This window comes from Tachyglossus aculeatus, chromosome 17 (genome assembly GCF_015852505.1).
Source record: "Tachyglossus aculeatus isolate mTacAcu1 chromosome 17, mTacAcu1.pri, whole genome shotgun sequence".
Taxonomy (NCBI): Eukaryota; Metazoa; Chordata; class Mammalia; order Monotremata; family Tachyglossidae; genus Tachyglossus; species Tachyglossus aculeatus.
In genome coordinates this window covers 56,609,167-56,636,949 of record NC_052082.1, presented here as the reverse complement: position 1 = coordinate 56,636,949, position 27,783 = coordinate 56,609,167, and the positions used below count along the sequence as shown (strand labels likewise).

Below are 27,783 nucleotides of genomic sequence, written 5' to 3'. Positions count from 1 at the left end.
CCACTTCTCTGGGCCTCAGTGACCTCGACTGGAAAATGGGGATGAAGACTGTGAGCCCCACGTGGGACAAGTTGGTCACCTTGTATCCCCCCCAACGCTTAGAACAGGGCTTTGCACATAGTAAGCGCTTAGCAAATGCCATTATTATTATTATTATTTATTATTATTATTTCTCCATTCAGCCCGTTGAAATAAGGCTTTTTCTTCTTTTAACAATTCCCAAAAAGGAGGCGCCCAGCGGCCCCGGGGGCGATGGCCGAACACGGGGCCCACCTCACCACGGCCTCGGCCGCCGCCGACCGACCCTCCATCTTCGAGCTGGTGGCCCAGGACAACTTGATGAGCGCCCTGAAACCGGCGCTTCAACACGTGGCCAAGGTAAGGCCACCCCGCCCTCCCCCGACCCGTCAGCGGAAAGAGCCCGGGCCTGGGTTCCAATCCCGCCGCGGGACCTTGGGCAAATCCCTTCACTTCTCTGGGCCTCAGTTCCCTCATCTGGAAAATGGGGATGGAGACGGTGAACCCCAAGGGGGACGGGAACTGCAGCCAACCCGCTTTGCCTGTCTCCACCCCGTTCATTCCTTCATTCGGTCGTCTTTATTGAGCGCTTACTGTGTGCAGAGCACTGTGCTAAGCGCTTGGGAAGTCCAAGTCGGCAACATATAGAGATGGCCTTTCCAAGCACTTAGTACAGTGCTCTGCCCAGAGTAAGCGCTCAATAAATACTACTACTGAATGAATGAATGAATGGTCCCTACCCAACAGTGGGCTCACAGGCTAGAAGTCAGTCCTGATTCATTCCTTCATTCAGTCGTCTTTATTGAGCGCTTACTGTGGCAGAGCACTGTACTAATCAATCAATCAATCGTCTTTATTGAGCGCTTACTGTGCGCAGAGCACTGGACTAAGCGCTTGGGAAGTCCAAGTCATCAACGTCTAGAGATGGTCCCTACCCAACAATGGGCTCACAGGCTAGAAGTCAGTCCTGGTTCATTCCTTCATTCAGTCGTCTTTATTGAGCGCTTACTGTGGCACAGCACTGTACTAATCAATCAATCGTATTTATTGAGCACTTACTGTGTGCAGAGCACTGGACTAAGCGCTTGGGAAGTCCAAGTCGGCAACATCTAGAGATGGCCTTTCCAAGCACTTAGTACAGTGCTCTGCCCAGAGTAAGCGCTCAATAAATACTACTACTGAATGAATGAGTGAATGGTCCCTACCCAACAGTGGGCTCACAGGCTAGAAGTCAGTCCTGATTCATTCCTTCATTCAGTCGTCTTTATTGAGCGCTTACTGTGGCAGAGCACTGTACTAATCAATCAATCAATCATATTTATTGAGCGCTTACTGTGTGCAGAGCACTGGACTAAGCGCTTGGGAAGTCCAAGTCGGCAACATATAGAGACGGTCCCTACCCAACAGTGGGCTCACAGGCTAGAAGTCAGTCCTGATTCATTCCTTCATTCAGTCGTCTTTATTGAGCGCTTACTGCAACAGAGCACTGTACTAATCAATCAATCGTATTTACTGAGCACTTACTGTGTGCAGAGCACTGTACTAAGCGCTTGGGAAGTCCAAGTCGGCAACATGTAGAGACGGTCCCTACCCAACAGTGGGCTCACAGGCTAGAAGTCAGTCCTGATTCATTCCTTCATTCAGTCGTCTTTATTGAGCGCTTACTGTGGCAGAGCACTGTACTAATCAATCAATCAATCATATTTATTGAGCGCTTACTGTGGCAGAGCACTGTACTAAGCGCTTGGGAAGTCCAAGTCGGCAACATCTAGTGACGGTCTCTACCCGACAACGGGCTCACGGTCTAGAAGCAGCGTGGCTCAGTGGAAAGAGCCCGGGCTTTGGAGTCAGAGGCCATGGGTTCAAATCCCGGCTCCGCCAGCTGTCAGCTGTGTGACTTTGGGCAAGTCACTTCACTTCTCTGGGCCTCAGTTCCCTCATCTGTCAAATGGAGATTAAAACTGTGAGCCCCCCGGGGGACAACCTGATCACCTTGTATCTCCCCCAGCGCTTAGAACAGTGCTTTGCACATAGTAAGCGCTTAATAAATGCCATCATCATTATTATTATTAGAAGGGGGAGACAGAAAACAAAACAAAACATGGAGACAGGTGTCAAAATCGTCAGAACAGATAGAATCAAAGTTATAGGCACATCATTCCCCAGCACTTAGTACAGCGCCTGGCACATAGTAAGCGCTTAAGAAATGCCATAATTATTAGTTATTATTCCGGGGGTGGGAAGCAGGGGAGCCCTATGAGGGACAGGGACTGTGTCCAACCCCAGCGCTTAGCACAGTGCCTGGCACATAGGGAGTGCTTAAATGAAGAAGACTTGCATTCTGCATTGAAAAATTAATTAAAATTAAAGTAATAAATTAAAATTTAATGAAACTTAAAATTTGTGTCATATATTAATAATAATGTAATATAATACATTATATATAATATAAGAAGTATTTGTTAAGCGCTTACTCTGTGCCAGGCACTGTTCTTAAGGGCTGGGATACTTGTCCAACTTGGGGCTCACAGTCTTCCTCCCCATTTTACAGATAAGGGAACTGAGGCACAGAGAATAATAATAATAATAATAATGATGGCATTTATTAAGCGCTTACTATGTGCAAAGCACTATTCTAAGCGCTGGGGAGGTTACAAGGTGATCAGGTTGTCCCACGGGAAGCTCACCGTCTTCATCCCCATTTGACAGATGAGGGAACTGAGGCACAGAGAATAATAATAATAATGATGATGATGGCATTTATTAAGCGCTTGCTATGTGCAAAGCACTATTCTAAGTGTCTGGGGAGGTTACAAGGTGATCAGGTTGTCCCATGGGGGGCTCACAGTCTTCATCCCCATTTTCCAGATGAGGGAACTGAGGCCCAGAGAAGTGAAGTGATTCGCCCCAAGTCACCCAGCTGACAATTGGCAGAGCGGGGATTTGAACCCATGACCTCTGACTCCAAAGCCCGGGTCCTTGCCACTAAGCCAAGCTGCTCCATTGTGTGGGGTTTTTTTGTATTATTATTTCTTTCTCTTTCCCGCACCCTGGTTATTTTAATTCATTCATTCATTCAGTCGTATTTACTGAGTGCTTACTCTATATGTTGCCAACTTGTACTTCCCGAGCGCTTAGTCCAGTGCTCTGCACACAGTAAGCGCTCAATAAATATAATTGAATGAATGAATGAATGCAGAGCACTGTACTGCACTGTACCGCACTGTATTGAGCCCCCTCCTTCCTCTCCCCCTTTCCCCTCCCCCCGCCTTACCTCCTTCCTCTCCCCACAGCACCTGGATATATGGATAGATGTTTGTACAGATTTATTACTCTATTTATTGATTTATTTTATTTGTAAATATTTTTTCTGTTTATTTTATTTTGTTAATATGTTTTGTTGTCTGTCACCCCCTTCTAGACTGTGAGCCCCTGTTGGGTAGGGACCGGCTCTAGATGTTCACTTAGTCCAGTGCTCTGCACACCGTCAGCGCTCAATAAATACGATTGAATGAATGAATGAATGGTGCCAACTTGTACTTCCCAAGCGCTTAGTCCAGTGCTCTGCACACAGTAAGCGCTTAATAAATACGATTGAATGAATGAATGAATGGTGCCAACTTGTACTCCCCAAGCGCTTCGTCCAGTGCTCTGCACACCATCAGCGCTCAATAAATACGATTGAATGAATGAATGAATGAATGGTGCCAACTTGTACTTCCCAAGGGCTTAGTCCAGTGCTCTGCACATCGTCAGCGCTCAATAAATGATTGAATGAATGAATGAATGGTGCCAACTTGTACTTCCCAAGCGCTTAGTCCAGTGCTGTGCACATCGTCAGCGCTCAATAAATATGATTGAATGAATGAATGAATGGTGCCAACTTGTACTTCCCAAGGGCTTAGTCCAGTGCTCTGCACATCGTCAGCGCTCAATAAATATGATTGAATGAATGAATGGCGCCAACTTGTACTTCCCAAGGGCTTAGTCCAGTGCTCTGCACACCGTCAGCGCTCAATAAATATGATTGAATGAATGAATGTTGCCAACTTGTCCTTCCCAAGCGCTTAGTCCAGTGCTCTGCACACCGTAAGCACTCAAATACGACTGAATGAATGAATGGTGCCAACTTGTACTTCCCAAGCTCTTCGTCCAGTGCTCTGCACACAGTCAGCACTCAATAAATACAATTGAATGAATAAATGGTGCCGACTTGAACTTCCCAAGTGCTTAGTCCAGTGCTGTGCACACCGTAAGCGCTCAATACGATTGAATGAATGAATGAATGGTGCCAACTTGTACTCCCCAAGCGCTTAGTCCAGTGCTCTGCACACCGTAAGCGCTCAATAAATACGAATGAATGAATGAATGGTGCCAACTTGTACTTCCCAAGCGCTTAGTCCAGTGCTCTGCACACCGTAAGTGCTCAATAAATACGATTGAATGAATGAATGAATGGTGCCAACTTGTACTCCCCAAGCGCTTAGTCCAGTGCTCTGCACACTAAATACGATTAATACGATTGACTGAATGAATAATACTAATAACGATAGCATTTATTAAGCGCTTACTCTGTGCCAAGCTGTGCCAAGCACTGTTCTAAGCGCCGGGGAGCTTACAAGGTGATGAGGTCGTCCCACGGTGGGGCGGGGGGGGCTCCCCGTCTTAACCCCCATTTCCCAGATGAGGTCACCGAGGCCCTGCCCACGGTCACCCAGCAGCCATGCGGCGAACCCACGCCCTCCGCCTCCCAACCCCGGGCTCTCCCCGCCGAGAGCGAACGTACTAAGCGCTCGGGAAGTCCAAGCCGGCAGCTTACGGAGACGGTCCCGACCCGCCGGCGGGCTCGCGGGATTTATTTCCTCTCCATCCAAACCGCTACCCTGCTCATTCAAGCTCTCATCCTATCCTGTCTGAACTACTGCATCGGCCTCCTCTCCGATCTCCCATCCTCTTGTCTCTCCCCACTTCAATCCATACTTCATGCTGCTGCCCGGATTATCTTTGTCCAGAAACGCTCTGGGCATATTACTCCCCTCCTCAAAAACCTCCAATGGCTACCGATCAGTCTGCGCATCAGGCAGAAACTCCTCACCCTGGGCTTCCAGGCCGTCCATCCCCTGGCCCCCTCCTACCTTACCTCCCTTCCCTCCTTGTCCAGCCCAGCCCGCACCCTCCGCTCCTCCGCCGCTGATCTCCTCCCCGTACCTCGCTCTCGCCCGTCCCGCCGTCGACCCCCGGCCCACGTCCTCCCCCAGGGCCTGGAGTGCCCCCAATCCCTCTGCCCATCCGCCAAGCTCGCTCTCTTCCCCCCTTCAAGGCCCTGCTGAGAGCTCACCTCCTCCAGGAGGCCTTCCCACACTGAGCCCCTTCCTTCCTCTCCCCCTCGTCCCCCTCTCCGTCCCCCCATCTTACCTCCTTCCCTTCCCCACAGCACCTGGATATATGGATAGATGTTTGTACATATTTTTTTACTCTATTTTACTTGTACCTATCTAGTCTATTCATTTTATTTTGTTAGTATGTTTGGTTTTGTGTTCCGTCTCCCCCTTTTAGACTGTGAGCCCACTGGTGGGTAGGGACTGTCTCCAGATGGTGCCAATTTGTACTTCCCAAGCGCTTAGTCCAGTGCTCTGCACCTAGTAAGCGCTCAATAAATACGATTGATGATGATGATGATGCGGCGAACCCACGCCCTCCGCCTCCGAACCCCGGGCTCTCCCCGCCGAGAGCGACCGTACTAAGCGCTCGGGAAGTCCGAGCCGGCGACTTACGCCGTCCCCGCGCCTCAGGTGGCGGCCGGGCGGGACCCGGCCCGCTACGGCGTCCTGTGGCGGTGGTTCGACGAGCTGTTCGCCCTCCTGGACCTGCTGGTCCAGCGGCACTACCTGTCCACGGCCGGCGCCTCCTTCTCGGAAAACTTCTACGGGCTGAAGAGGACGGCGGACGCGGCGGGCGGAGGAAGGCCGGGCCTCCCGCCGGAGCAGCTGCGGCGGTCGCTCCTGCTCCTGGTCCTGGTCCCCTACCTCCGCGGGAAGCTGGACAAGCTGGCGTGCGGCCTCAGGGACGAGGACGACTACTCCATCCGGCCGGCCGCCTCCCGGCGCGGCCGGCTGCGCCGGGCCTTCCTGGCGGCCTACCCCTTCGCCCACCTGGCCTGGGAGGCCTGGTTCCTCGGCCAGCGGCTGGGCTACACGCTGGGCCCGGCCGGGCGCCACTCGCCGCTGCTGGGCCTCGCCGGGGTGCGCCTCGTTCGGCTGACCCCGGACGACGTCCGGCCCGCGGAGGAGACGCCCCGCAGGTATGCCCGGCCCTCGTCACGATAACGCCATGTACTAAGCGCTTACTATACGTGCCAAGTGCTGTTCGAAGCGCCGGGGTGATAACAATAAAGATGGCGCTTATTAAGCGCTTACTATGTGCCAAGCACTGCTCTAAGCGCTGGGTAATAACAATAAAGATGGCGTTTATTAATCGCTTACTATGTGCCAAGCACTGTTTGAAGCACCAGGGTGATAACAATAAAGATGGCGCTTATTAAGCGCTTACTATGTGCCAAGCACTGTTCTAAGCGCCGGGGTAATAACAATAAAGATGGCGCTTATTAAGCGCTTACTATGTGCCAAGCACTGCTCTAAGCACTGGGTAATAACAATAAAGATGGCGTTTATTAATCGCTTACTATGTGCCAAGCACTGTTTGAAGCGCCGGGGTAATAACAATAAAGATGGCGCTTATTAAGCACTTACTATGTGCCAAGCACTGCTCGAAGTGCCAGGGTAATAACAATAAAGATGGCGTTTATTAAGCGCTTACTATGTGCCAAGCACTGCTCGAAGTGCCAGAGTAATAACAATAAAGATGGCGCTTATTAAGCGCTTACTATGTGCCAAGCGCTGGGGTAATAACAATGAAGATGGCGTTTATTAAGCACTTACTATGTGCCAAGCACTGTTCGAAGCGCCGGGGTAATAACAATAAAGATGGCGCTTATTAAGCGCTTACTATGTGCCAAGCACTGTTCTAAGCGCCGGGGTAATAACAATGAAGATGGCGTTTATTAAGCGCTTACTATGTGCAGAGACAGGGTGATGAGGTTTTCCCAAGGGGGGTTCACGGTCTTCATCCCCATTTGACAGATGAGCTGAGGCCCAGGGAATAATAATCATAATAATAATGATGATGGCATTTATTAAGCGCTTACTATGTGCCAAGCACTGTTCTAAGCGCCGGGATAATAACAATAAAGATGGCGTTTATTAAGCGCTTACTATGTGCCAAGCACCGCTTGAAGTGCCAGAGTAATAACAATAAAGATGGCGCTTATTAAGCACTTACTATGTGCCAAGCACTGTTCTAAGCGCTGGGGTAATAACAATGAAGATGGCGTTTATTAAGCACTTACTATGTGCCATGCACTGCTCGAAGTGCCAGAGTAATAACAATAAAGATGGCGCTTATTAAGCGCTTACTATGTGCAAAGCACTGCTCTAAGCGCGGGGTAATAACAATAAAGATGGCGTTTATTGAGCACTTACTATGTGCCGAGCACTGCTCAAAGTGCCAGAGTAATAACAATAAAGATGGCACTTATTAAGCGCTTACTATGTGCCAAGCACTGTTCTAAGCGCTGGGTAATAACAATAAAGATGGCGTTTATTAATCACTTACTATGTGCCAAGCACTGTTTGAAGCGCCAGGGTAATAACAATAAAGATGGAGTTTATTAAGCGCTTACTAAGTGCCAAGCACTGTTCGAAGCGCCGGGGTAATAACAATAAAGATGGCACTTATTAAGCGCTTACTGTGTGCCAAGCACTGTTCTAAGCGCTGGGGTAATAACAATAAAGATGGCGTTTATTAAGCACTTACTATGTGCCAAGCACTGCTCAAAGTGCCAGGGTAATAACAATAAAGATGGCGCTTATTAAGCGCTTACTACGTGCCAAGCACTGTTCTAAGCGCCAGGGTAATAACAATAAAGATGGCGCTTATTAAGCGCTTACTATGTGCCAAGCACTGCTCTAAGCACTGGGTAATAACAATAAAGATGGCGTTTATTAATCACTTACTATGTGCCAAGCACTGTTGGAAGCACTGGGGTAGTAACAATAAAGATGGCGTTTATTAAGCGCTTACTGTGCAAAGCACTATTCTAAGCGCCGGGGTAATAACAATAAAGACGGCGTTTATTAAGCGCTTACTGTGTGCAGAGCACTGGGGTAGATACAAGGTGATGAGGTTTTCCCACGGGGGGCTCACGGTCTTCATCCCCATTTGACAGATGAGCTGAGGCCCAGGGAATAATAATAATAATAATAATGGTGGCATTTATTAAGCACTTACTATGTGCCAAGCACTGTTCTAAGCACTGGGGTAATAACAATAAAGATGGCGTTTATTAAGCACTTACTATGTGCCAAGCACTGCTCGAAGTGCCAGAGTGATAACAATAAAGATGGTGCTTATTAAGCGCTTACTATGTGCCAAGCACTGCTCTAAGCGCTGGGTAATAACAATAAAGATGGCGTTTATTAATCACTTACTATGTGCCAAGCACTGTTGGAAGCACCGGGGTAATAACAATAAAGATGGCGCTTATTAAGCGCTTACTAACTGCCAAGCACTGTTCGAAGCGCCAAAGTAATAACAATAAAGATGGCGCTTATTAAACACTTACTATGTGCCAAGCACTGTTCTAAGCGCTGGGGTAATAACAATAAAGATGGCGCTTATTAAGCACTTACTGTGTGCAAAGCACTGGGGTAGATACAAGGTGATGAGGTTGTCCCACGGGGGGCTCACGGTCTTCATCCCCATTTGACAGATGAGCTGAGGCCCAGGGAATAATAATAATAATAATGATGGCATTTATTAAGCGCTTACTATGTGCTAAGCACTGTTCTAAGTGCCAGGGCAATAATAATAAAGATGGCGTTTATTAAGCACTTACCATGTGCAGAGCACTGGGGTAGATACAAGGTGATCAAGTTGTCCCACGGGGGGCTCATGGTCTTCATCCCCATTTGACAGATGAGCTGAGGCCCAGAGAATAATAATAATAATGATGGCATTTATTAGGCGCTTACTATGTGCAAAGCACTGTTCTAAGCGCTGGGGGAGATACAAGGTGATGAGGTTGTCCCACGGGGGGCTCGCAGTCTTAATCCCCATTTTACAGATGAGCTGAGGCCCAGAGAATAATAATAATAACAATAATAGTAATAATAAAGATGGCATTTATTAAGCGCTTATTATGTGCAAAGCACTGTTCTAAGCACTGGGGAGGTTACAAGGTGATCAGCTGGTCCCACGGGGGGCTCCCAGTCTTATTCCCCGTTTTCCAGATGAGGGAACTGAGGCCCAGAGAAGTGAAGTGGCTCAGTGGAAAGAGCCCGGGCTTTGGAGTCAGCGGTCATGGGTTCAAATCCCAGCTCTGCCAATTGTCAGCTGGGTGACTCTGGGCAAGTCACTTCACTTCTCTGGGCCTCAGTTCCCTCACCTGGAAAATGGGGATGAAGACTGGGAGCCCCCGGTGGGACAACCTGATGTCCTTGTAACCTCCCCAGCGCTTAGCACATAGTAAGCGCTTAATAAATGCCATCATTATCATTATTATTCTAAGTGACCTGCCCGAAGTCACCCAGCTGACAATTGGCAGAGCCGGGATTTGACCCGGGCTCTTCCCCCCGGCGCCCCGCTGCTTCTCTAAACCGCCGCGTGCCCTGCCCGCAGGGAGCTTAGGGTTTCCCTAGGAAGGGCCTTCTCTGTGCCGCCTCCGGTCCCGCGCGTGACTCAGTTTCCCCACCTGTCCGCAGCGCCCGGGCCAAGCTGCAGCAGGGCCTGGCGCGGGCGGCGGGGGCCTCGCTGTCGGCGGCCGTCTTCTTCCTCCAGTTCCTGGACTGGTGGTACGCGTCGGACGGGCGGGAGGCCGCGGGGGGCCCGGCGGCGGGGCCGCCCGCCCCGCCGCCCCCCGTCCACCTGGCCCACCGGCCCGACGCCCCGCTGCTGCCCAAGCTGAGGACCGCCTGCCCGCTGTGCCACAAGGTCCGCGCCAACGCCACCGCCCTGGCCACCTCCGGCTACGTCTTCTGCTACCGCTGCGTCTACACCTACGTGCACCACCACCGGGCCTGCCCCGTCACCGGCTACGCCACCGAGGTGCAGCATCTCGTCCGGCTCTACGCCCCGGACGGATGAAGGTGAGGTCTTCTCCCACCTGCCTTATCGCCCAGGGGACGCTGGACTGGACGCCGGCGGGCGTCCTGAGCGCTGGGGTGGATACAAGGTGACGAGGTTGTCCCACGGCGGGCTCGCGGTCCTCATCCCCAGTTGACAGATGAGCTGAGGCCCAGAGAATAATAATCATATCAATCAATCAATCAATCAATTGTATTTATTGAGCGCTTACTGCAGGGCACTGTACTAAGCACTTGGGAAGTACACGTTGGCAACATCTAGAGACAGTCCCCACCCGACGGTGGCATCACAGTCTAGAAGGGGGAGACGGAGAACAAAGCCAAACAGACTAACAAAATCAAATAAATAGAATAGATATGCACAAATAAAATAAATAAATAAAGTAAAAATATGTACAAGCATATATACATATAATATGTATATATTATTATTATACAATAATAACATAATAATATTAATATAGTATAATATAGTGATACATTATTATATAATACTAATATAATAATATTAATATAGTATAATAATATAGTGATATAATAGCAATAATAATAATAAAGATGGCATTTATTAAGTGCTTACTATGTGCAAAGCACTGGGGTAGATACAAGGTAAGCGCTGGGGAGGTGACAAGATGACCAGGTTGCGGGCCAGACCCGTTCCCTGGGCCGTATGTTAATAATAATAATAATAATAATAATGGCGTTTGTTAAGCGCTTACTATGTGCAGAGCACTGTTCTAAGCGCTGGGGAGGTGACAAGATATACAAGACCTGTATATATGTATGTACGTATTTATTACTCTATTTATTTTGCTTGTACATATCTATCCTATTTATTTTATTTTGTTAGTATGTTTGGTTCTGTTCTCTGTCTCCCCCTTTTAGACTGTGAGCCCACTGTTGGGTAGGGACTGTCTCTAGATGTTGCCAATTTGTACTTCCCAAGCGCTTAGTACAGTGCTCTGCACCCAGTAAGCGCTCAATAAATACGATTGATGATGATGATCAGGTTGCGGGCCAGACCCGCTCCCTGGGCCGTATGTTAATAATAGTAATAATAACGATGGCGTTTGTTAAGCGCTTACTATGTGCAGAGCACTGTTCTAAGCGCTGGGGAGGTGACAAGATGACCAGGTTGCGGGCCAGACCCGCTCCCTGGGCCGTATGTTAATAATAATAATAATAACGATGGCGTTTGTTAAGCGCTTACTTCGTGCAGAGCACTGTTCTAAGCGCTGGGGAGGTGACAAGATGATCAGGTTGCGGGCCAGACCCGTATGTTAATAATAATAATAACGATGGCGTTTGTTAAGTGCTTACTATGTGCAGAGCACTGTTCTAAGCGCTGGGGAGGTGACAAGATGATCAGGTTGCGGGCCAGACCCGTATGTTAATAATAATGATGGCATTTGTTAAGCGTTTACTATGTGCAGAGCACTGTTCTAAGCGCTGGGGAGGTGACAAGATGACCAGGTTGTGGGCCAGACCCGTTCCCTGGGCCGTATGTTAATAATAATAATAATAACGATGGCGTTTGTTAAGCGCTTACTATGTGCAGAGCACTGTTCTAAGCACTGGGGAGGTGACAGGATGATCAGGTTGTGGGCCAGACCCGTTCCCTGGGCCGTATGCTAATAATAATAATAATAATGATGGCGTTTGTTAAGCGCTTACTATGTGCAGAGCACTGTTCTAAGCGCTGGGGAGGTGACAAGATGATCAGGTTGAATAATAATAATAATGATGGCGTTTGTTAAGTGCTTACTACGTGCAGAGCACTGTTCTAAGCGCTGGGGAGGTGACAAGATGATCAGGTTGCGGGCCAGACCCGTTCCCTGGGCCGTATGTTAATAATAATAATAATAATAATAATAACGATGGCGTTTGTTAAGCGCTTACTATGTGCAGAGCACTGTTCTAAGCGCTGGGGAGGTGACAAGATGATCAGGTTGCGGGCCAGACCCGCTCCCTGGGCCGTATGTTAATAATAATAATAATGATGGCGTTTGTTAAGCGCTTACTATGTGCAGAGCACTGTTCTAAGCGCTGGGGAGGCGACAAGATGATCAGGTTGCCCCACGGCGGGCTCACCGTTTCCATCCCCGTTTTCCAGATGAGGTCACTGAGGCCCAGAGAAGTGACTTGCCCAAAGTCACACAGCTGACGGAGCCGGGATTTGAACCCGTGACCTTCTCTGACTCCAAAGCCTGGGCTCTTTCCGTTAAACCACGCTGCTCCTGATAACTGCAATGATAATGGCCGTCGTTAAGCGCTTGCTAAGTGCGCCGTACTAAGCGCTGCGGGGAGATCAGTCAGCGGGCCAGTCCCGATCTCTGGACCGTATGTTAATAACTGCAATAATAATAACCACCATAATAAACCCTTGTGGTACTTGTTAAGCGCTTATTATGTTCCAGGCACTGTACTAAGCGCTGCGGGGAGATCAGCGGGCCGGACCCGATCTCTGGACCGTATGTTAATAACTGCAATGACAATAACCATCATAATAAACCCTTGTGGCATTTGTTAAGCACTTATTATGTTCCTGGACCGTATGTTTAAGAACTGCGATAATAATAACCATCATAGTAAACCCTTGTGGTACTTGTTAAGCGCTTACTATGTTCCAGGCACTGTACTAAGCGCTGTGGGGAGATCAGCGGGCCAGACCCGATCTCTGGACCATATGTTAATAACTGCAATGATAATAACCATCATAATAAACCCTTGTGGCATTTGTTAAGCACTTATTATGTTCCTGGACCGTATGTTAAGAATTGCAATAATAACCATCATAATAAACCCTTGTGGCATTTGTTAAGCACTTATTATGTTCCAGGCGCTGTACTAAGCATTGCAGGGTGGTCAGCGGGCCAGTCCCAATCTCTGGACCATATCTTAAGAATTGCAGTAATGATAACCATCATAATAAACCCTTGTGGCATTTGTTAAGCACTTATGTTCCAGGCACTGAACTAAGCGCTGCGGGGAGATCAGCGGGCCAGACCAGATCTCTGGACCATATATTAATAACGGCAATAATAATAACCATCATAATAAACCCTTGTGGCATTTGTTAAGCGCTTATTATGTTCCTGGACCATATGTTAAGAATTGCGATAATAATAACCATCATAATAAACCCTTGTGGCATTTGTTAAGCACTTATTATGTTCCAGGCGCTGTACTAAGCGCTGCGGGGAGATCAGCAGGCCAGACCAGCTCTCTAGACCGTATATTAATAACGGCAATAATAATAACCATCATAATAAACCCTTGTGGCATTTGTTAAGCGCTTATTATGTTCCTGGACCGTATGTTAAGAATTGCAATAATAATAACCATCATAATAAACCCTTGTGGCATTTGTTAAGCACTTATTATGTTCCAGGCGCTGTACTAAGCGCTGCAGGGTGGTCAGCGGGCCAGTCCCAATCTCTGGACCATATCTTAAGAATTGCAGTAATAATAACCATCATAATAAACCCTTGTGGCATTTGCTAAGCGCTTACTATGTTCCAGGCACTGTACTAAGCACTGCGGAGATCAGCGGGCCAATCCCAATTCCTGGACCATATGTTAAAAATTGCAATAATAATAACCATCATAATAAACCCTTGTGGCATTTGTTATGCACTTATTATGTTCCAGGCGCTGTATTAAGCGCTGCGGGGAGATCAGCGGGCCGGTCCCAATCCCTGGAGCGCATGTTAAGAATTGCAGTAATAATAACCATCATAATAAAACCTTGTGGTACTTGTTAAGCGCTTACTATGTTCCAGGCGCTGTACTAAGTGCTGCGGGGAGATCGGCGGGCCAGTCCCGATCTCTGGACCATATGTTAATAACTGCAATAATAATAACCATCATAATAAACCCTTGTGGTACTTAAGCGCTTACTATATTCCAGGTGCTGTACTAAGCACTGCAGGGAGATCAGTGGGCCAGTCCCAATTCCTGGACCGTAAAGTTAAGAATTGTGATAATAATGATAATAATGAAGGCATTTATTAAGTGCTTACTATGTGCAAAGCACTGTTCTAAGCGCTGGAAAGGTTACAGAGTGATCAGGTTGTCCCACGGGGGGCTCACAGTCTTCATCCCCATTTTACAGATGAGGTCACTGAGGCCCAGAGAAGTGAAGTGACTTGCCCAAAGTCACACAGCTGACAATTGGGCAGCACAATTACTGCCCAATTAGATAGGATGTGACTTGCTAACATCCTATCTAATGTGCAACGAATTTGTTACTTGGAAACATTTGTGCTTACCTGCTAACATCCTTTCTAACGTGCAACAAATTTGTGCTTCCCTGTTAACATCCTTTCTAACGTGCAGCAAACTTGTTACTTGCAAATATTTGTGCTTGCCTGCTAACATCTTTTCTAACGGGAAACAAATTTGTATCTTGGAAATATCCACGCTTCCCTGTTAACATCCTATCTGATGTGTAACAAATTTGTTACTTGGAAACATTTGTGCTTACCTGCTAACATCCTTTCTAAGGTGCAAAAGATTTGTTACTTGCAAATATTTGTGCTTACCTTAACATCCTTTCTAATGGGGAACAAATTTGTTCCTTGTAAATATCCGTGCTTACTCGCTAACATCCTATCTAATGTGCAACGAATTTGTTACTTGGAAACATTTGTGCTTACCTGTTAACGTCCTTTCTAACGTGCAGCAAACTTGTTACTTGCAAATATTTGTGCTTGCCTGCTAACATCTTTTCTAACGTGAAACAAATTTGTATCTTGGAAATATCCGCGCTTCCCTGTTAACATCCCATCTGATGTGCAACTAATTTGTTACTTGCAAATCTAATGTGCAACGAATTTGTTACTTGGAAACATTTGTGCTTACCTGCTAACATCCTTTCTAACGTGCAGCAGATTTGTTACTTGCAAATATTTGTGCTTACCTGCTAACATCCTTTCTAATGTGCAACAGATTTGTTACTTGCAAATATCTGTGCTTACCTGCTAACATCCTTTCTAATGTGCAACAGATTTATTACTGGCAAATATTTGTGCCTACCGGTTAACATCCTAACGGGGAACAAATTTGTTCCTTGCAAATATTTGTGCCTACCTGCTAACATCCTTTCTAATGTGCAACAGATTTGTTACTTGCAAATATTTGTGCTTACCGGTTAACATCCTTTCTAATGGGGTACAGATTTGTTCCTTGTAAATATCTGTGCTTACCTGCTAACATCCTATCTAATGTGCAAACAATTTGTTACTTAGAAACATTTGTGCTTACCTGCTAACATCCTAACAGGCAACAAATCTGTGGTTACCTGTTAACACCCTTTCTAACGTGAAACAAATTTGCATCTTGGAAATATCAGTGCTTACCTGTTCACATCCCATCTAATGTGCAACAAATTTGTTACTTGCGAATATCCGTGCGTACCTGTTAACATCCTTTCTAACTGCAACAAATGTGTCACTTGCAAATATTTGTGCTTCCTGGTTAACATCCTTTCTAACGGGAACAAATTTGTTCCTTGTAAACATCCGTGCTTACCTGTTAACATCCTGTCTAATGCGCAACTAAGTTGTTACTTGGAAACATTTGCGCTTACCTGCTAACATCCTTTCTAACATGCAACAGAGTTGTTACTTGCAAATATTTGTGCTTATTGGTTAACATCCTAATGGGGAACAAATTTGTTATTGCAAATAATTGTGCATTCCTGCTAACATCCTTTCTAACTGCAACAAATTTGTTACTTGCAAATATTTTGTGCTTACTGGTTGGTTAACTTCCTTTCTAATGGGGAACAAATTTGTTCCTTGTAAATATCTGTGCTTACCTGCTAACATCCTATCTAATGTGCAACAAATTTGTTACTTGGAAACATTTGTGCTTGCCTGCTAACATCCTTTCTAACATGCAACAGATTTGTTGCTTGCAAATATTTGTGCTTATTGGTTAACATCCTAATGGGGAACAAATTTGTTATTGCAAATAATTGTGCATTCCTGCTAACATCCTTTCTAACTGCAACAAATTTGTTACTTGCAAATATTTTGTGCTTACTGGTTGGTTAACATCCTTTCTAATGGGGAACAAATTTGTTCCTTGTAAATATCTGTGCTTACCTAACATCCTATCTAATGTGCAACCAATTTGTTACTTGGAAACATTTGTGCTTACCTGCTAACATCCTAACGGGCAACAAATTTGTGCTTACCTGTTAACACCCTTTCTAACGTGAAACAAATTTGTATCTTGGAAATTCCCAGACTGAGCCCCTTCCTTCCTCTCCCCCTCGTCCCCCTCTCCATCCCCCCCATCTTACCTCCTTCCCCTCCCCACAGCACCTGGATATATGGATATATGTTTGTACAGATTTATTACTCTATTTATTTTACTTGTACATATCTATTCTATTTATTTTATTTTGTTAGTATGTTTGGTTTTGTTCTCTGTCTCCCCCTTTTAGACTGTGAGCCCGCTGGTGGGTAGGGACTGTCTCTATATGTTGCCAATTTGTACTTCCCAAGCGCTTAGTACAGTGCTCTGCACATAGTAAGCGCTCAATACGATTGATGATGATGATGATGTCAGTGCTTACCTGTTAACATCCCATCTAATGCGCAACAAATTTGTTACTTGCGAATATGTGTGTGCCTGTTAACATCCTAACGTGCAACAAACTTGTTATTCATTCATTCCTATTTGAGCGCTTACTGTGTGCAGAGCACTGTACTAAGCGCTTGGGAAGTACAAATCGGCAACATCTAGAGCCGGTTCCTACCCAACCACGGGCTCACAGTCTAGAAGGGGGAGACAGACAACAAAACAAAACATGCAAACAGGTGTCAAAATCGTCAGAACAAATCGAATTCTAGCCTGAGCGCTTACTGTGTGCAGAGCACTGTACTAAGCGCTTGGGAAGTACAAGTCTGCCACACTACTGTTACTTGCAAATATTTGTGCTTACCTGTTAACGTCCTAACGTGAAGCAAATTTGTATCTTGGAAATATCAGTGCTTATCCGTTCACATCCTAATGTGCAACTAATTTGTTACTTGCAAATCTAACGTGCAACAAATTTGTTACTTGGAAGCATTTGTGCGTACCTGCTAACATCCTTTCTAACGTGCAACAGTAAGCGCTCAATAAATACGATTAAATGAATGAACGATGCCTGTTAAATGTTTTGCTGCCTGTCTCCCCCCTTCTAGACTGTGAGCCTGCTGTGGGCAGGGAGGGTCTCTCTTTGTTGCTGAATTGTCCTTCCCAAGCGCTTAATACAGTGCTCTGCACACAGTAAGCGCTCAATAAATACGACAGAATGAATGAATGATGCCTGTTACATGTTTTGCCGGCTGTCTCCCCCCTTCTAGACTGTGAGCCCGCTGTGGGCAGGGAGGGTCTCTCTTTGTTGCTGAATTGTCCGTCCCAAGCGCTTAGTACAGTGCTCTGCATACAGTAAGCGCTCAATAAATACGATAGAATGAATGAATGAATGAATCTGTTACTTGCAAATATTTGTGCGTATCCATTAACATCCTTTCTAACGGGGAACAAATCCGTTCCTTGTAAATATCCTGCTTTCCCGCTGACATTCTTTCTAACCTCATCATCATCATCAATCGTATTTATTGAGCGCTTACTATGTGCAGAGCACTGTACTAAGCGCTTGGGAAGTACAAATTGGCAACATATAGAGACAGTCCCTACCCGACAGTGGGCTCACAGTCTAACATCCGGCATAAGCGCTTAATAAATACCAGAATTATTCTATAAATCGGATATATTTTCTGATATCAGATAATCTGATATCATATAAATCAGATATATTGTTGTTGTTATATCCCAACAGCGGTTAGGTGGTAGTCCGCTGGAAGTACTGTAGACGGTCGGGATGTTTGACCCTACTCCCAACGAGGGAACTCCAGAACGCTGAACCGGACGCTCCCGTCTCTTCAACGACGCTTCTCGGCGATGGCACCCGCCCGGAAATCTACGAGAGGACACATTTCGGAAACCAACATTGATAGCCGGTCGCTATTTAATAATAATAATTAAAAATGATGGCATTTATTAAGCACTTCCCTATGTGCAAAGCACTGTTCTAAGCGCTGGGGAGGATACAAGACGATCAGGTTGTCCCACGTGGGGCTCACAGCTTCATCCCCATTTCACAGATGAGCTGAGGCCCAGAGAATAGTAATAATAATAATAATAATGATGGCATTTATTAAGCGCTTACTATGTGCAAAGCACTGTTCTAAGCGCTGGGAAGGATTCAGGGTGATCAGGTTGTCCCACGGGGGGGCTCACAGTCTTCATCCCCATTTTACAGATGAGGTCACTGAGGCCCAGAGAAGTGAAGTGACTCGCCCAAAGTCACACAGCTGACAATTGGTGGAGCCGGGATTTGAACCCATGACATCTGACTCCAAAGCCCGGGCTCTTTCCGCTGCAGCCACGCTGCTATTTAAAAGTCGTTACCACCTACCTCAGTTCCCTCATCTGTAAAATGGGGATTAAGACTGTGAGCCCCACATGGGACAACCTGATCACCTTATATCCTCTCCAGCGCTTAGAACAGTGCTTTGCACATAGTAAGCGCTTAACAAATGCCATCATCATTATTATTATTATTATTACCCCCCGCCGAGGAGAAGCAGCGCGGCTCAGTGGAAAGAGCCCGGGCTTTGGAGTCAAAGGTCATGGGTTTGAATCCCGGCTCCGCCAATTGTCAGCTGTGTGACTTTGGGCAAGTCACTTCACTTCCCTGTGCCTCGGTGGCCTCATCTGTAAAATGGGGATGAAGACTGGGAGCCCCCCGTGGGACAACCTGATCATCCTGAATCCTTCCCAGCGCTTAGAACAGCGCTTTGCACATAGCGCTTAATAAATGCCATTATTATATTATTATTACTATTCTCTGGGCCTCAGTTTCCTCATCTGTCAAATGGGGATGAAGACTGTGAGCCCCACGTGGGACAACCTGATCACCTTGTATCTTCCCCAGCGCTTAGAACAGTGCTTTGCACATAGTAAGCACTTAACAAATGCCATCATTATTATTATTATTATTATTATTATTCTCTGGGCCTCAGCTCATCTGGCAAATGGGGATGAAGACTGTGACCCCCCCGTGGGACAACCTCATCACCTTGTATCTACCCTAGTGCTTTGCACATAGTAAGCACTTAATAAATGCCATCATTATTATTATTATTATTATTCTCTGGGCCTCAGCTCATCTGTCAAATGGGGATGAAGACTGTGAGCCCCACGTGGGACAACCTGATCACCTTGTATCTACCCCAGTGCTTTGCACATAGTAAGCGCTTAATAAATGCCATTATTATTATTATTATTCTCTGGGCCTCAGCTCATCTGTCAAATGGGGATGAAGACTGTGAGCCCCCCGTGGGACAACCTCATCACCTTGTATCTACCCCAGTGCTTTGCACATAGTAAGCGCTTAATAAATGCCATCATTATTATTATTATTATTACTATTCTCTGGGCCTCAGCTCATCTGGCAAATGGGGATGAAGACTGTGAGCCCCATGTGGGACAACCTCATCACCTTTGCACATAGTAAGCGTTTAATAAATACCATCATTATTATTATTATTACCCCGGCGCTTAGTAAGCACATAGTAAGCGCTTAACAAATACCAAAATTATTATTATGATTACAAGGTGATCAGGTTGTCCCAGAGGAGGTTCAGTCTCCATCCCCATTTTCCAGGTGAGGTCACTGAGGCCCAGAGAAGCAAAGTGACTTGCCCAAAGCCACCCAGCTGACAGTCGGCGGAGCCGGGATTTGAACCCAGGACCTCCGACTCCAAAGCCCGGGCTCTTTCCACTGAGCCGCGCTGCTTCTCTATAAGGTATAATATCCCCAATAAAATTGTTTCTCGAGGGTGGCACACGCCAGCTCAGAGAGAAGATTAAGTGATCATCTCCTGGTCAGGGCCAAATGTGGGAAACTGTGGCTCTACCGGGTCAAACTATACTTCCGCTCATCACTGCATTTAGGCGTGTACGATTCCCAATCAGTCAATCAATCGTATTTATTGAGCGCTTACTATGTGCAGAGCACCGTACTGAGCGCTTGGGAAGTCCAAGTTGGCAACATCTAGAGACAGTCCCTACCCACCGGTGGGCTCACGGTCTAAAAGGGGGAAGACAGAGAACAAAACCAAACATACTCACAAAATAAAATAAATAGAATAGATATGGACAAGTAAAATAAATCAATAGAGTAATAAATATGTACATACATATATACAGGTGCTGTGGGGAAGGGAAGGAGGTAAGATGAGGGGGATGGAGAGGGGGACGAGGGGGAGAGGAAGGAAGGGGCTCAGTCTGGGAAGGCCTCCTGGAGGAGGGGAGCTCTCCGTAGGGCCTTGAAGGGAATCTCTCTGGTCAAGCCCCGCTCCCTCACAATTCATTCAATCGTATTTACTGAGCACTTACTGCGTGCAGAGCACTGGACTAAGCGCTTGGGAAGGACAATTCAGCATCAAAGAGAGAGAGCCTCCCTGCCCACAGCGGGCTCACACTCTAGAAGGGGACGGCAAAACATGGAACAGGCATCATTTATTCATTCTATCGTAATTATTGAGCACTTACTGTGTGCAGAGCACTGTACTAAGCGCTTGGGAAGGACAATTCAGCAACAAAGAGAGACCATCCCTGCCCACAACGGGCTCACAGTCTAGAAGGGGGGGAGACAGACAGCCAAACATGTAACAGGCATCATTCATTCATTTAATCGTATTTATTGAGCGCTTACTGTGTGCAGAGCACTGGACTAAGCGCTTGGGAAGGACAATTCAGCAACAAAGAGAGATCCTCCCTGCCCACAGCGGGCTCAGTCTCAGGAAAGCATGTAACAGGCATCATTCATTCATTCTATTGTATTTATTGAGCGCTTACTGTGTGCAGAGCACTGGACTAAGCGCTTGGGAAGGCCAATTCAGCAACAACGGGCTCACAGTCTAGAAGGGGGGAGACAGACAGCAAAACATGTAACAGGCATCATTCATTCGTTCTATCATATTTATTGAGTGCTTACTGTGTGCAGAGCACTGTACTAAGCGCTTGGGAAGGACAATTCAGCAACAAAGAGAGACCCTCCCTGCTCACAGCGGGCTCACGGTCTAGAAGTGGGGAGACAGACAGCAAAACACGTAATAGGCATCATTCATTCATTTAATCGTATTTATTGAGCGTTTACTGTATGCAGAGCACTGTACTAAGCGCTTGGGAAGGACAATTCAGCAACAAAGAGAGACCCTCCCTGCCCACAGCGGGCTCACAATCTCCAAGGGGGGAGACAGACAGCAAAACAGGCATTAGAGAAGTAGTGTGGCTCAGTGGAAAGAGCCCGGGCTTTGGAGTCAGAGGTCATGGGTTCTAATCCTGACTCCGCCAATTGTCAGCTGCGTGACTTTGGGCAAGTCATTTAACTACTCTGGGCCTCAGCTCCCTCATCTGTAAAATGGGGATAAAGACTGTGAGCCCCCCTTGGGACAACCTGATCACCATGTAACCTCCCCAGCGCTTAGGACACTGCTTGGTGCATAGTAAGCGATTAATAAATGCCATTATTATTATTATCATTACAGATGAGGTAAACTGAGGCCCAGAGAAGTGAAGTGACTTGCGCAAAGTCAGCCAGCAGCTGACAAGGGACGGAGGTGGGATGAGAACCCACAACCTCTGACTCCCCAAGCCCATGCTCTATCCGCTGCGCCACAATGCTTAGGGTTGATCAGCGCTTAGAACAGTGCTTTGCACATAGTAAGCGCTTAACAAATGCCATCATTATCTGAGCCACAATGCTTAGGGTTGATCAGCACTTAGAACAGTGCTTGGCATATAGTAAGCGACAGTGCTTTGCACATAATAATAATAATAACAATGTTGGTATTTGTTAAGCGCCTACTATGTGCCAAGCACTGTTCTAAGCGCTGGGGTAGATACAGGGTAATCAGGTTGTCCCACGTGGGGCTCACAGTCTTAATCCCCATTTTACAGATGAGGGAACTGAGGCCCAGAGAAGTGAAGTGACTTGCCCAAAGTCAGCCAGCTGACAAGGGGCGGAGGTGGGATTAGAACCCACAACCTCTGACTCCCCAAGCCCATGCTCTATCCGCTGAGCCACAGTGCTTAGGGTTGATCAGCGCTTAGAACAGTGCTTTGCATCTAGTAAGCGACAGTGCTTTGCACATAGTAAGCGCTTAACAAATGCCATCATTATTATTATTATTATTAACAAATGCCATTATTATTATGGACACCTTCCCGCCCACACTGACTTTATCATTAGTAATAATAATAATATTCATTCAATCGTATTTATTGAGCGCTTACTGTGTGCAGAGCACTGGACTAAGCGCTTGGGAAGTCCAAGTTGGCAACAGTAATAATAATGATGGTACGAGAAGCAGCGTGGCTCAGTGGAAAGAGCCCGGGCTTGGGGGTCAGGGGGCCATGGGTTCGAATCCCGCCTCTGCTGTGTGACCTTGGGCGAGTCACTTAACTTCTCTGTGCCTCAGCTACCTCATCTGTAAAACAGGGATGAAGACTGTGAGCCCCACGTGGGACGGCCTGATCACCTTGTACTCCCCCCAGCGCTTAGCACATAGTAAGCGCTTAACAAATGCTATTATTATTATTATTATTTGTTAAGCGCTTACTCTGTGCTAAGCGTTGGGGTGGATACAAGTTTGTGAGGTTGGGCACGGTCCCCCGGCCCACGTGGGGGCTCACGCCCTCAGCCCCCATTTTACAGATGGGGAAACTGAGGCCCAGAGAAGGGAAGTGACTTGCCCAAGGTCACCCAGCAGACAAGTTTTGAGTCAGCTTGGCCCCCGACATGCTCGACTAGTCCTGGGTTCCCTCCCCTCCCCGCTACCGTCCAAAAATCCCCCTTTTACCTGCACGTGTCCAGCACAGTCCCCTGCCACGTGGCTCTGAGCGAGACGCCCCTCGCTCGCGCATGCGCGCTGCAGCGCCTCCTCCGGTGGGCGGGAACCCGGCCGGGGCATCCGCGCGCACGCGCGCTGCCCCACCTCCTTCGGCGGGCGGGGAAATCGTCCCGGGACAGCCGTGCGCCTGCGCGTTGCGCCACTTTCCTCGGCGGGCGGGGAGTCCCTCGGGGGAACTGCGCGCAGGCGCACACGCTGCTCTACTTTTTCGGAGGGAGGGGGCAATCCTCCCGGGAGAGTGGTGCGCACGCGCGCTGCACCACCTCCTTCGGCGGGCGGGGAAATCGTCGCTAGACAGCCGTGCGCATGTGCCCTGCTCCACCTCCTTCGGCGGGCGGGGCAATCGTCCCGGGACAGCCGTGCGCATGCGCGTTGCGCCACCTTCTTCGGCGGGCGGAGAGTCCCCCGGGGGAACTGTGCGCAGGCGCACATGCTGCTCTATTTTTTTCGGCGGGAGGGGGAAATCCTCCCGGGAGAGTGGTGCGCACGCGCGCTGCTCCACCTTCATTCATTCATTCATTCAATCGTATTTATTGAGCGCTTACGGTGTGCAGAGCACATTACTAAGCGCTTGGGAAGTACAAGTTGGCAACATCTAGAGACGGTCCCTATTCAACAGCGGCTGACAGTCTAGAAGGAGGAGACAGACAACAAAACATATTAACAAGATAAAATAGAATAAATATGTACAAATAAAATAAATAAATGGAGTAATCATCATCATCATCAATCGTATTTATCGAGCGCTTACTGTGTGCAGAGCACTGTACTAAGCGCTTGGGAAGTCCAAGTTGGCAACATATAGAGACAGTCCCTACCCAACAGTGGGCTCACAGTCTACAAGGGGGAGACAGAGAACAAGACCAAACATACTAACAAAATAAAATAAATAGAATAGATATGTGCAAGTAAAATAAATAGAGTAACAAATATGTACAAACATATATACATATATACAGGTGCAGTGGGGAAGGGAAGGAGATAAGACGGGGGGGATGGAGTAGGGACGAGGGGGAGAGGAAGGAAGGGGAGTAATAAATACGTACAAATATATGTACATATATACAGGTGATGTGGGGAGGGGAAGGAGATAAGGTGGGGAGGAGGGGGAGAGGAAGGAGGGGGCGAGCATCTTCCCGAGGGACGTGCGCATGCGCGCTGCTCCACCTTCCTCGGCGGGCGGAGAGTCCCTCGGGGGAACTGTGCGCAGGCGCACACGCTGCTCTACTTTTTCGGCGGGAGGGGGAAATCCTCCCGGGACAGTGGTGCGCACGCGCGCTGCTCCACCTCCATTCAATCAATCAATCGTATTTATTGAGCGCTTACTATGTGCAGAGCACTGTACTAAGCGCTTGGGAAGTACAAATTGGCATCACATAGAGACAGTCCCTACCCAACAGTGGGCTCACAGTCTAAAAGGGGGAGACAGAGAACAGAACCAAACATACCAACAAAATAAAATAAGTAGGATAGAAATGTACAAGTAAAATAAATAAATAAATAAATAAATAAATGGAGTAATAAATATGTACAACCATATATACATATATACAGGTGCTGTGGGGAAGGGAAGGAGGTAAGATGGGCGGATGGAGAGGGGGACGAGGGGGAGAGGAAGGAAGGGGCTCAGTCTGGGAAGGCCTCCTGGAGGAGGTGAGCTCTCAGCAGGGCCTTGAAGGGAGGAAGAGAGCGAGCTTGGCGGATGGGCAGAGGGATCGGGGGCATTCCAGGCCCGGGGGATGACGTGGGCCGGGGGTCCATGGCGGGACAGGCGAGAGCGAGGTACATTCATTCATTCATTCAACCGTATTTATTGAGCGCTTACGGTGTGCAGAGCACTGTACTAAGCGCTTGGGAAGTACAAGTTGACAACATATAGAGACGGTCCCTACCCAACATCGGGCTCATTTGTCAGCTGGGTGACTTTGGGCAAATCACTTCACTCCTCTGGGCCTCAGTTCCCTCATCTGGAAAATGGGGATGAAGGCTGTGAGCCCCACGTGGGACAACCTGATTACTTTGTATCTACCCCAGCGCTTAGAACAGCGCTTGACGCACGTTAAGCGCTTAACAAATACCATCGTTACCGTTACTAACCGAGCAGAAGGGGTTGGACCCGTTCCCTGTCCCACATGGGGCTCGCAATCTTCATCCCCGTTTCACAGACGAGGTAACTGAGGCCCAGAGAAGTGAAGCGACCTGCCCAAGGTCACACAGCAGACAAGTGACGGGGCCGGGATTAGAACCCACGACCAGGCCCGGGCTCTATCCACTACGCCGCGCTCCTTCCCTCGTCTGCGGTACCCAAAATCCGTCACATTTTTCTGTCTGTCTCCCCCATCCTTGTGGGGCCGGGAATGGGTGGTGGCAGCAAGGAAAGCAGCATGGGGCTGTGGGAAAGGAATGTGACTCGCCCAAGGTCACACAGCAGATAAGTGGCGGAGCCGGGTTTAAAGCCCGGGTCCTCTGACTCCCTCCCGCTAGGACACGCTTGTAAAATTAGACGGCAGACTTAGTGTGGGAAGGCCGTGGGACCGGGAATCGGGAAGCCTGGGTTCCGATCCCAGCTCCCCTTCCGGTCAGCTGGGCATCCTTGGGAAAATCACCCAACCGGGACCCCACCTTCCCATCTCTAAGACCCTCTAGGCCGTAAAATCATTGCGGACAGGGAACGTGTCTGTTTATTGTTGTATCATATCATGTTGTATCCCCCTTCTAGACTGTGAGCCCACTGTTGGGTAGGGACCGTCTCTAGATGTTGCCAACTTGTACTTCCCAAGCGCTTAGTACAGTGCTCTGCACACAGTAAGCGCTCAATAAGTACGATTGAATGAATGAATGAATGAATATCATCCTCTCCCAAGCGCTTAGTACAGTCCTCCCCACACAGTCAGCGCTCAATAAATACGACCGAACGAATGAATGAATGAATTCGGTGGAATCAGCCTGTGCCCCTGGAGCTCACGACGGGGTTCTCTAATAATAATAATAATAATAGCATTTATTAAGTGGTTACTTTGTGCCAAGCACTGTTCTAAGTGCTGGGGAGCTGGGGAGCTCACAAGGTGATCAGGTTGTCCCTGGGGGGCTCACAGTCTTCATCCCCATTTGACAAATGAGGTAACTGAGGCCCAGAGAAGTGAAGCGACTCGTCCAAAGTCACACAGCTGACAATTGGCAGAGCCGGGATTAGAACCCACGACCTCGGACTCCCAAGCCCGGGCTCTTTCCACTGAGCCATGCCGCTTATCTTTAACGGCTCATGCGGCCTGTCAGCCATGTGACTTCGGGCAGGTACTGTCAGCCCGTTGTTGGGTAGGGACCGTCTCTCTATGTTGCCGACTTGGACTTCCCAGGCGCTTAGTCCAGTGCTCTGCACACAGTAAGCGCTCAACAAATACGATTGAATGAATGAATGAACGAAGCCTTCTAGACTGTGAGCCTGTCGTTGGGTAGAGACTGTCTCTATATGTTGCCAGCTTGGACTTCCCAAGCGCTTAGTACAGTGCTTTACACATAGTAAACGCTCAATAAATACGATTGAATGACTGAATGATGTCTTCTAGCCTGTGAGCCTGTCGTTGGGTAGGGACCATCTCTATATGTTGCCAACTTGGACTTCCCAAGCGTTTAGTCCAGTGCTCTGCACACAGTAAGCGCTCAACAAATACGATTGAACGAATGAATGAAGCCTTCTAGACTGTGAGCCTGTCGCTGGGTAGGGACTGTCTCTATATGTTGCCAACTTGGACTTCCCAAGTGCTGAGTACAGTGCTCTGCACATAGTGAGCACTCAATAAATATGATTGAATGAATGAACGAAGTCTTCCAGACTGTAAACCCGTCGTTGGGTAGGGACTGTCTCTCTATGTTGCCAACTTGGACTTCCCAAGCGCTTAGTCCAGTGCTCTGCATGCAGTAAGCGCTCAATAAATATGATTGAATGACTGACTGACTGACTGACTGAATGAATGACCATTTTGACACCCATCTCCATGTTTTGTTTTGTTGTCCGTCTCCCCCTTCTAGACTGTGAGCCCGCTGTTGGGTAGGGACCGTCTTTGTATGTTGCCAACTTGGACTTCCCAAGTGCTTAGTACAGTGCTCTGCACGCAGTAAGCGCTTAATAAATACGATTGAATGAATGAATGAATCAATCAATCGATCATATTTATTGAGCGCTTACTGCGTGCTGAGCACTGTACTAAGCGCTTGGGAAGTCCAAGTTGGCAACATACAAAGACGGTCCCTACCCAACAGCGGGCTCACAGTCTAGAAGAGTATGTTGCCAACTTATACTTCCCAAGTGTTTAGTCCAATCAATCAATCAATCGTATTTATTGAGCACTTACTGTGTGCTGAGCACTGTACTAAGCGCTTGGGAAGTCCAAGTTGGCAACATATAGAGACGGTCCCTACCCAACAGTGGGCTCACAGTCTAGAAGGGGGATAATAATTGTGGTGTCTGTTAACCGTACTAAGCGCTGGGGTAGATACAAGCTAATCTTGTAATCTAGATACAAGTCCAGTGCTCTGCACGCAGTCAATCAGTCAATCAATCAATCGTATTTATTGAGCGCTTA

General features: G+C 47.7%; 1 protein-coding gene and 1 non-coding gene across 2 annotated transcripts; one reads left to right on the top strand and one right to left on the bottom strand.

Annotated features, from left to right (window-relative positions):
* Positions 1-233: 233 nt before the first annotated feature.
* On the top strand, positions 234-18,145 carry PEX12 (peroxisomal biogenesis factor 12). The gene is made up of 4 exons (XM_038759283.1): positions 234-378; positions 5,811-6,319; positions 9,837-10,220; positions 18,058-18,145. Exons 1-3 carry the CDS (start codon positions 253-255, stop codon positions 10,216-10,218), a joined length of 1,017 nt encoding a protein of 338 aa, XP_038615211.1. The 5' UTR covers positions 234-252; the 3' UTR covers positions 10,219-10,220; positions 18,058-18,145.
* A 1,988-nt stretch (positions 18,146-20,133) lies between these two features.
* Positions 20,134-20,233, bottom strand: LOC119939894. The gene has a single exon (XR_005454848.1). It is a non-coding gene; the product is annotated as a Z30 small nucleolar RNA (small nucleolar RNA).
* Between the last annotated feature and the right edge of the window lie 7,550 nt (positions 20,234-27,783).

Excerpts from the sequence above, each read along its gene's own strand:
- PEX12 (XM_038759283.1), top strand. The coding sequence starts at position 253 with ATGGCCGAACACGGGGCCCACCTCACCACGGCCTCGGCCGCCGCCGAC. Across the intron at positions 379-5,810 it reads CGCTTCAACACGTGGCCAAG|GTGGCGGCCGGGCGGGACCC; the intron begins GTAAGGCCACCC and ends CCCGCGCCTCAG. Across the intron at positions 6,320-9,836 it reads GCGGAGGAGACGCCCCGCAG|CGCCCGGGCCAAGCTGCAGC; the intron begins GTATGCCCGGCC and ends ACCTGTCCGCAG.